The sequence below is a fragment of the Neltuma alba genome, unplaced genomic scaffold, assembly GCF_004799145.2.
Source record: "Neltuma alba isolate B1F8T4 unplaced genomic scaffold, ASM479914v2 tig00007552_pilon, whole genome shotgun sequence".
Classification (NCBI taxonomy): domain Eukaryota; kingdom Viridiplantae; phylum Streptophyta; class Magnoliopsida; order Fabales; family Fabaceae; genus Neltuma; species Neltuma alba.
In genome coordinates this window covers 82,181-92,776 of record NW_021634812.1, presented here as the reverse complement: position 1 = coordinate 92,776, position 10,596 = coordinate 82,181, and the positions used below count along the sequence as shown (strand labels likewise).

The following is a 10,596-nucleotide window of genomic DNA, read 5'->3' as shown; positions in this document are numbered from 1 at the left end:
AGCTTTAAAACAATATCTTTTATTTTTTACTTTCTCTTACATTCTCACTCAACCACTAAATCTCCTTATATTATTGACCAAGACCTCTTGATTCTCCTAAAATTGCTTTAGGAACCTTCTAAGCCTTCTTAATCATTTCCTTCTTCATGAAGCTAGTATTTACTTGTAACTACCCCTTCTTGTAAAAGAGTCTTGATAATCCCGCTTCTCCCTCTTTAACTAACACCGCCTGACCTTTTTAAAAATTGTCAAGAATTATATTTTATATATTTCATACACACATCAATTACAAATACCCTATGAAATTTTCAACATTACAACACCATAATACTCCCAAATCCCTTCTTCTAAATGGCTTCTCTCGACAATTCCCGCTTCCTCTTTAACTACCACCACCTAGTTTTAGAACTTGTTGCCGCCTTTATTTTATGCATTTGACATGCACATCAAGAACCAAGACTTTATGATGTGCTATCACACCATCCATAAAATCACTTTGCAATTAGTATATACATATAATAGCTGGCAAAATACATGCATATATATAATAATAACAACAACAACAATGTAATATACTCCTCCGGTCCTTAATATAGGACCCAATTCTTGAGTTAGTTTTGGTCCTAAATATAAGACCCATTTCTCATATTTATCAATTTTCTCTAAATTATCCCTATGGATACTCCCTCAACCATAATCAAGTAGAAGAGAGAGATGGGGTATTAAGAAAGATGATTATGGTGTTTTAGGAAAAATGCGTCACTTTTCTTAAAATTAACTAACTTACCTAACTTTCTTAATCTAATCAAATTAGTTAAATGGGTCTTATATTAAGGACCGGAGGAGTATGAAAATTTCAATAAACTAACACTAGATGACTGCACATGGATTCTCAACTGGCCTCTTTGAGAGGGTCAATCTGTTTGACGATTTTTTTTAGTTGTTCAGCATTTAGTTCATTGAACCCAAAACCAGTCTAATTTTTTAAAAATCGTTAAGAATTTTGGTTTAATTTTAGGTTATGCGTCAATAGCGGTTCAACTCCAATTAAACTCAGTTCAAACATAAGAAAATTTTCAAATCCAAATCAACCAACTAATGAGTTCCAGTTTCTAACAAACAACTCAACTGTTTAGAGTACCCAATAAAACTCGCTTTTTAAAATATTAGTATCGATATCAAATACAATATCAAAATAATTAATCTTCATAAAGTCATATATTTATATATCGATCATATCTTTGATAAATTATAGAACAGTTTTTTTCCATTAACAAATTTTAAATTTTAAATTACTTCAAAATTACTTTTTTTGAAAAGAAAAGAAAAGCAGGGACTACTAAACAACAAGCCAAATAAATAAATAGCTGATATAATCTTTGGAACCCTCAAGTTTACATGAATCTTGGTTTTAGTCCTTTAAATTTCAAATCATGGGTTTTGGTCCATATAAGAGTAAATTGACCATATTTTTACTAAATTATACGGATCAATGTTTTAAACAGAAATAAACTTGAAGGACCAATATCTATGGTTTGAAATTTGGAGAATTCAAAATCAAAATGAGAGCAAACTTGAGATCAAAAATTGTATTAACCTATAAATAAATAAAGAAGGAAAAATTGCACGCAGGTCTCACGTAACCTAATTTATTAATCGAAGGTCCCTTGAAATGTCAAAATAAATAGGAAGTCCTATGAGATATGAGAATAATATATTCTAAATAAAAAATTATATCATTGTCCCTATCCCGATTGACAAGCTCGTGGTTATGGATTAACAAGTCAATATGAAGCTATTAACAAGTTAAAGATATCAGTTGACAACTAAATTAATTGAATAATACAACTTTTATATAAGATCAATTAGTACAAAAGAGCATTATATAACAAGCTTTTAAGCTGAAATTAGTGTGACCAAAGCATAAATAGTAATATTAGATGAAATGATGGGTTTATATCATAATTTTGCCATGAACAGCCATTAACAAGTTTATGGGTACAAATTAACAAGTCGAAGAGAAGCTATTAATAAGTCAGGGAGTGTGAGTTCACAACTAAATTTATGGGATAATATAATCTCCATATAAGATCAAATTATAACAAAAGAATATAAGAATTTTTCATAATTTTGTCTTATATGGAAGTTATATTATCCAATAAATTTAGTTATGAACTCACACTTCCTAACTTGTCAATAGCTCCCTATTGACTTGTTAATCTGTACCTGTAAACTTGTTAATGGCTGTCCACAACAAAATTATGATATAAACCCATCATTTCATCTAATATTAGTATGTATACTTTGGTCATACATGATTTTAACTTAAAAGTTGTTATATAATACTCTTTTATAATAATTTAATCTTATGTAAATGTTATATTATTCAATTAATTTAGTTGTCAACTAATACTCTGGACTTGTCAATAGCTTCTCATAAACTTACTAATCTACAACCATGAGCCTGTCAATTGGGATAGGGACAATAACATAATTTTTTATTTAGAATATCTTATTCTCAAGAAGAGTAGAGAAAACAGGCCGAGCCCATTTAGGCCCTAAAATTGTAAGGGCCGAGCTTAAAATTTTCCCCTTTAAATGAAAAATGGGCTTAAAAGGGCTGGTCTTGTAGAGCTGAGGGCTTAAATGAGCTAACTCTACTCGTTTAGGCCTTTTTATACTTTTTTTAATTTTTTATGTAATTCTAATATTATTAATTCTTTGACATTATTAATGATATTTCAAATATTTACTTATTATTATCATTTTAAAATTAAATTTTACAGAATGATTTGATTTATTTGGTTTTAGACAATAATTTGTCCAATTAAATTTTTAGAAATGGGTTGATTTAAACTTTAATAATGATTTGATTTATATTATACATGTTGATATTTTTAAACTATATATATTTGATAAGAAAGTACTTTTATACTTATATAACTTGTGGTTCTATAATTTGAATATGAAATCTATAAATTTCCACAACAATGTTTTTGACACTAAAGTAAAATAATAGTTCGACTGCAAAATTTAAAAGCGAAATTTCTATAAAGAAGAAAATTTGATATTTTTGTTACGAAAGAAGAACAATTGATTATAATAATGATGAAGTTTCAAAAAATTAATAATAGTGTTTGTCTATTGCACATTTACACTATTAATAAAATTTTTGAATGTTGTTGTCTTGTTGATGAATGTTTTAGATGTTTTTGAATGTTAATAGATATTTAGATATGATGATTTTTTTTATTTATGACTTAATTTTATTTATATTGATGTCTTTTATTAATAATTTCATCCGTTTGTTTTTATTTTTTTATAAAAAAATGTGATAAATATGAAAAATAAAATTTTTTTCTTAATCAGGTCGAAATCCGGCGAGTTGGCCCTGAGTTTGTCAGCTTAAGGATCACGTCTAGCAAATTGAGATATTTTTAAAATTTTGACCGCCAGTCCTTTTAAACCCGTCAGGGCCGGCCTGTAGTTAGGTCTCATGGGAGCTCTTATTTATTTTGAGATTTGGAATCTTAATTTAATAAATTGTGTTACTCCTCCGGTCCTTAATATAGGACCCAATTATTGAGTTAGTTTTGGTCCTAAATATAAGACTTATTTCTCATATTTATTAATTTTCTCTAAATTACCCCTATGGATACTCCCTCAACTATAATCAAGTAGAAGAGAGAGGGGGTATTAATAAAGATGATTATGGTATTTTAGGAAAAACGTGTCATATTTATTATAATTAACTAACTTATCTAACTTCCTTAATCTAACCAAATTAGTTAAATGGGTCTTATATTAAGCACAGGAGGAGTATTTGGGATCTGTGTGTAATTTTCCCAATAAATAATAAATAAATGAGACAGATTGCGGTACCTCCGCTCCGACGAAGATGGAAGTAGCGGCAAGAGAACCCCACGTGACCAATTGACCATGCCACCACCATCGCCCCCAGCCAGCGAAAGCGCCATTTGCTCCCTTCCCGCCGCTCTAGCTTTGGACAGCACGCTTCTTGTTCAACGCAATGTCTCAAGTAATAATCAAACTGCAATATAGATCGTAAACTCAGAAAGAAGCTCACCAATACCTGCAAAAAATGTGGAGGCGTGCGACTTCGTTTTCTCCTTTGATTTCTTCATTCAAATCGTCCTTTTTCATTCAGGTAATAGCATCTTTCGGTCTGCAAATATGCTTAGTTTGTTGTTTGTTTATTGTTCACTTTGTTTTGTGCCTTTGATTTACGAGCGAAACGACCCACATCCCGCGTTGTACCATGTTTGGATTTTTGAATACCCATTCAGCAAAGGTGTTAAAGTCAAGGAAATTTATTTTTTGTCCGTGATTATATGTATTTCTTTTATTTTTGGTTGGCTTAGTTTTTAAGTAATCTCATGAGTCTGGCTTTGTGATGGTCCTAAAAGCTGAAAGGTTTGGTAAATCTTGTTCCCTCATCGCCTTTTGAAGTTTTACAAGCATTTCTGTTATCTCAGCTCATCTGACGGATGTCCAGTTGTTGACCTACTTTAGACTTTTCTTTTGTATGTTGGCTTCAGGAAGCTTCTAAACACAAGATGTGGGAAATGCTTACTACAGGGATACCTTGCCAGGTACTATGCACTTCCTAATTTCTTAAATTTTATGAACATATTGCGCTAATATGCTGATATCTCATGTGATGGCAGGCCAATATTCATTATGTACTTTCCTAGTAGGTAGGAATTTAACTTTGTACATAAAACTGTTGTGACTAAATTGGGGAGTTGTCAAAGTGTTCCTTGCCAGTGGTTGACCCCATTTGTCTAACTTTGCATAAGAAACGTGTTCATGTTCGGATTGGAAATCATCAAATCTATGGTGCTTTTTGTAGAATGATGGTGAGCTCGTATATGATTTATGCTTGAACTTTCAGGCTTGTGATTGTCCAAAATAAGCAGTGATGGCCTTATCACATTTCTGCTTCCCAATTTTGTAGTCTGGATGACTGTTGGATGTTTAAACGAATAACCTGTTTGTATGACCATGCGAACCTGATTTTTATCATGCTATTGTTATCAGATATTTTGCTTGAAATATTATAACTTCTTTTTAGTAGAATGTTGAGCACGTCAAAATTGGATGTTTATTGCTACATTCATTATTTGCTATGTGCTAGAAGTTTGTTGTTTTATTTAAAACATATCTTATTCTCTTGGTGTGTTTCGAAATTCTATAGTCAGGGAATTAGCAGATTATTAATGCCATATTTTAGATATGATACTTCAATAATCTCCTTACTTCACTGTTTCGGTCCATACTGCAGGAAAAAGGTAATATTTGCCCCACGCATAGAGCTCCATTTATAACGTTTGTTTTAGGTAACAATTCTGCTCTATGGAATAATTTAATAAGGTGTTCATATCATATGCAGTTTTATCGAGATTTGGGTCATAGATTGCTGAAGTGCATGACTGTGGAAAATGTGCTCTGAAAAAAGAAATAGTATTCATGTGCTAACAATGACTGCCGAATGTTAATCATGTCTTGTCTGCATATATTAATAGTGTGGAAGCTTCGGCAAGATTGATTGAAGCACTAGGTTGTTAATTTAGAAATTATACAAATTAATCACTTTCTGTTAAGTAATGAAAATTAGAACATAAAATTTTAGTTATAATTGGTTGTGTCTTTCATATAGAAATTCAGACATTACTTATCAATAACCAGTCTTAAGTTGCCAGAAAAAAGCTTACTCAGTGTTTCATAAAAGGATGAGTCAATTGGAAAAAGTAGAATAATGATAAATGTCCTTCTTACCTGGCCATATTTTCGTTCCAGCAAGGAACTTAATTATATAACTTTTTAACCCCCCATCTGAGCATGAGTTCATACGGAATGATTTGAATATTTAATAGAATATAACACGTCAGCTTAGGTGTGACAATGTCAGCTTTCATGGCAGATTTAATTTGAATGAGACGCTGGAAAGGAAACTGTACTTTATTAACCAAAAATGAAAAAGAAATTAGCATTTAAAACTGTCTGATTTTGCACCATGGAACATCGCATGTTCCATGAAAAGAGATAGTAGAAATCTTTGAGAAATACTGGGTCAATTTATATGATGATTTTTTCCCTAGTTCCAACATAATTTCAATGTATATTAGTTGCTTTAGAAAACAGTTATCTCAGTAAGTGAGAAATGGGAGGCAGGGGATGAACACAAAACCTTGGAAGTGCTTTCTACATGTCACTCATTAGCATTATGAACTCCTAGTATGTTTGAGTGGTTCTTCCTACGAGTGCCGCTGGTTTTGCTCTTTGAAACGCTAATGCTTTTATAGGAAGTTTATTAATAGATATTGAGTAACCACAAGTTTATGGTTATCTTTTGTTCAAAAAAAAAAAACGAAAAGAAAAAGGTTGTATATGTTAAAGTATTACTTTTAGAAAAATTCTGAACCCAGGCTTATTTGTTTGCTTTCGTACGTGATAAAATTTGTTCCTTATATTCTCAGGGGGGCCTGGCAGTGGAAAAGGCACTCAGTGTGCAAAAATTGTTGATACCTTTGGATTCAAACATCTGAGTGCTGGAGATCTCCTGAGAAAGGAGATAGCTTCTGACAGCGAATATGGGTGATGACGTCTTATCCTGTTTTGCATTTTGTTTCTTCAGGGCACTACAAGTTTCTAATAATGGTAATTAAACAACAGTTCAATGATTCTAAACACAATCAGAGAAGGAAAAATTGTTCCTTCAGAGGTGACTGTCAAATTGCTTAGGAGAGAGATGGAATTAAGTGACAATCGTAAATTTCTTATTGATGGTTTCCCAAGAAGCGAGGAGAACCGCAGAGCTTTTGAAGAAATTGTGAGTTTAGCTCTTGATCTTGCATTCATGGATTTGTAGAAATTCACAACCTGTCATGGAGCTCTTGGTATTGCTCGATTGATATTTTATCATATCAAGTTACCTCCGCCTTGTGATCGTTCTTCCATACACACGCATTTGACAAGGAATTGCTGCATTTATGTATATAACTAATCTGATTGATGACAACGTCAATGGACGAATACAGAAATATCATTTTCTTACCAGAAAATTCTTGAAACAGTTTCAGAAGAATGATTAATTCCATTTTATTCACTTTTTTATGCTCAGGGAAATTAATTAGATAGTTAGAATTTGATAATTAATGATAGATATTGATATCCTATCCCAATCTCTTTGAAAAATTGAGGAATTACTGCATGTCATATATGTATGACTTAGGAAATTGATGACAACGCCTGCATGACAAGGACAGAAATATTATTTTCATCCCAGAAATTTCTTGAAGCTATATATTTTAATCACGTGTTTTGTTCTGGGAAATTAAGTATATTGTTCAATTTGTAGATGGGAGCTGAACCAGACATAGTGTTATTCTTTAACTGCCCTGAAGAAGAGATGGTGAAAAGAGTGTTAAGTCGTAATCAGGTTCCTATCCAATTGTTTTGTTTTGAATTGCAACAAATAATTAGAAACTAGTACTACTGATATATAGTGTTTTTATTCTTGTAGGGTCGAATTGATGACAACATAGATACAGTCAGAAAACGTCTAAAAGTATTTGAGGAATTAAATCTTCCAGTAATAGAGCACTATGCAAAGAGAGGGAAACTTCACAAGGTAATGCAGTTTTTACATGTAATCTGATCTAGAATAGTTTGTCTCGCTAACAGTTAAGGATCTATTATTTATGTGTTCCTGGAACAACGCTGCACTGAGGTTCCTGTTAGATTACTCCAATGAAGATTCTTATATGATTCTCACAAGCTACAGCTTTAGTTTCGATTTAAAGAAGGGTGAGAATTCGTCTGCATGTACACTCACAGCAAAGAACTGCAATGGTTATTTTGTGTAGGCATTTCTATATGATTCAATTTTATGTAAAAACTGTTAGTTATGTTAACACAAGCTAATTTCTGCAGATCAGTGCAGTGGGAACAGTAGATGAGATATTTGACCAAGTTCGGCCAGTTTTTGCTGCATGTGAGGTATATTTTATATCATCTCATATTTGATGTATTAAGATGGTCCTTGTGTTTCCAGTTGCCTCCTATTATACTTTAATTTGTGAGCATGCCATGTTTTCTTAACCAGCTTTTTATTTGCATGGGTGGACTGGAAGAGAGAAAAGGGAAACAAATTTTCCTAGGTTTTTTGTCTCCCCTTATTTATGTGTACGCGCGCATGTTTGTGTGTGTGTGGTGAACTATGGAAGTCAAAAGGCCTTCAAAGAAGGTTCGGCTGAAGCTATACACAGCATATCAAATTCCCACTATATCAGAATTCAACAAAGGGAACATGCTATTTTGCTATTTTTACTTATGATTTGGCCAAGATCACGAGTGAAACCTAAATTCAGCAAGAAGATAAAGCACACGTTTTAGTTTGTTTACATCAATGTTGAATTATGACTTGCCAATCTCTGCTTACCACTAGCCTTGGACTCTCAAAAATACCGTGGAGGTCTGTATTATGATTACACTAAAGGTGAGACCTTTCATAATGAGCTTGAAATCATTTTCAAGAATAATCGTTCTGAATCTTTTAGACTAACCATTTTAAGCTTTTCAAGTGCTCCCCAGCATTTGCCTTCAAGGACCGAGCAAGTCTCCAGTCCTAGAAAAGCCATGTTACGCCTCCCCCTTGATTCAACCGCAAGGCAGTTTTATTCATTAAAGTTTAACCCTGCCAGTTATAGGCTTTTGCAAATTAGCATGAGTCTCTGCCTAAAGCTGCCCTTAATAACTGCCAAGTGCCAAGACATAAGTAGTAGGATTAGTCGCTGATTGTGTGCATATTGTTGTTTGATAATGTTGATTATTACTTGCATTATACTCTGCAGCGGAAGCTAAATGAAAGCTGACTATGAGTTGAGACTTGAGAGCACTGAAAGGCAGGGAAAACTTCTTGTTGACCTCGGTGTGCTTCTTTGACATTGGTGATTTTCTGAATGCCGTTCCCAGCCAAAGATCTCTCTGGAAATTTGGCAGCTTACCAATACTCATACCATTGAGTCTCGTACATCGAAGATATACTGGCATATGCATTACTGAATGCATAGAATGATGTTTCTTTTCCCTTGTATTCTTCATAGGGCTAGATACCTCATGTAACATGGGAAATGAAATGCAGGTATAACTGAACTGTCTGGAACAAGTGAGAAACTAGTTAAATAAAATGGGAGAGGTGAGGTTTTTGTTTTCCTCTCCAGCATGATCCTATAGTAATTGGCAGAAATTTTGCAATTTTGTTTTTCAGAATCATATTTGGTATTGGACCACATTTTGGCACTCTGTGGGATACTGTTAGTCGACAGTTAGTGCTGGCTAATAGACCCCCATTTTTTAACCGAGTATTTAGCTAGCAAATCAAAATAGACATACGTATAACATTTGGTAACATTGCTAGTTAACTATTAATGCGGGTTGATACCGCTTTTTTTTTTTTTTTTTTTCCGCTGATGAATGCCTAGTTGGAAAGCCATGTGTCACCATAAACATGATGCTACATGCTTCAATAAAAAGAAAATATGCCTACCAATTGTTCACCATTATTAAATTCTAGGGTGCCATTTTCTCTTCTATAAATTTTTGAGGGTCCTTTTGCTTTTTAGGAGTTAATGGTCAACTTAACCATCCGCTAGTTAGAAAGTGATATTGCTACATTTTTAACATTTGAAAGACAGCATTGCTCTAACAAATAGTTAAGGATATCAAGCGCTGCTCGCAAAATAGTTGAAGAGTATATATGCCCTTTAACCATTTATTTTAGGGAAAACCATATTGAAAGTACTTATACTTTCTTTCAATTTTTAATTTGGTACCTATGTGTTTTTTCCCTTTAATTAAACATTTAATTTTATCTTTTAGCAACATTAGCTCTTATAACTCTGTTTTATTGATATTTTTAGTCTCTACATAAGGATTAATGATGTTAATAGAGGAAAAATAAAAATTTAGTTAAAAACAAAAAACACATAGGTACCAAATTGAAAATTGAAAAAAAGTATAGGTATCTCCAATATGGTTTTCTCTTTATTTTATACATTATTTATAACATAGCCTACTTTTTTTTTTTTTAAACTTTCCTTGGCTTAATCAATAGGGAAAATTGAAGAGAAGGACCTAAAAAAACTAATATTGAAAAGGATCATAAAAATTGTATTTAGAGGGACCAAATATCAAAATATAAACTTATAAATACTAAAATATCCCTAGCTAAATTCCTCAATTTTCTCTAATCGCATCTTACATATACTCAATGTTTGGGGGATCAACTACTATAATATACATCATATTTCATATTTTAATGATATTAGATTAAAAGTAAAAATTTATTGCTTTTAAGTAAATCAATAAATAAGTAGAAAATTGAGCTCCACAGGTTGGTTTTATATTTCACCAAAAAAAAAAAAAACAGTTCCATGTCATTTTTGAGGAGACGTAGGGTGAAATCCAAATAACATAAAAGTCGAATTAATCAACGATACTCATAAAATTTTTTATGTTTTTAATTTCTTTCTCCGTAATTATTTTTCATAATTTGTTATTTTATTTGATATG

The 10,596-nt window shown here is 32.2% G+C and overlaps 1 protein-coding gene across 2 annotated transcripts; it reads left to right on the top strand.

The window, feature by feature from the left end:
* Positions 1 to 3,906: 3,906 nt before the first annotated feature.
* LOC114752796 (UMP-CMP kinase) lies at positions 3,907 to 9,314 on the top strand. Of its 2 annotated transcripts, XM_028941499.1 has the most exons (9): positions 3,907 to 4,168; positions 4,560 to 4,613; positions 5,306 to 5,360; positions 6,501 to 6,618; positions 6,697 to 6,853; positions 7,382 to 7,462; positions 7,547 to 7,654; positions 7,957 to 8,022; positions 8,877 to 9,314. In XM_028941499.1, exons 1-9 carry the CDS (start codon positions 4,103 to 4,105, stop codon positions 8,895 to 8,897), a joined length of 726 nt encoding a protein of 241 aa, XP_028797332.1. In that variant the 5' UTR covers positions 3,907 to 4,102; the 3' UTR covers positions 8,898 to 9,314. The 2 variants fall into 2 exon arrangements, with proteins under 2 accessions (XP_028797332.1, XP_028797331.1); XM_028941498.1 differs by lacking the exon at positions 8,877 to 9,314 and having other exon boundaries at positions 7,957 to 8,192.
* The last annotated feature ends 1,282 nt before the right edge of the window (positions 9,315 to 10,596 follow it).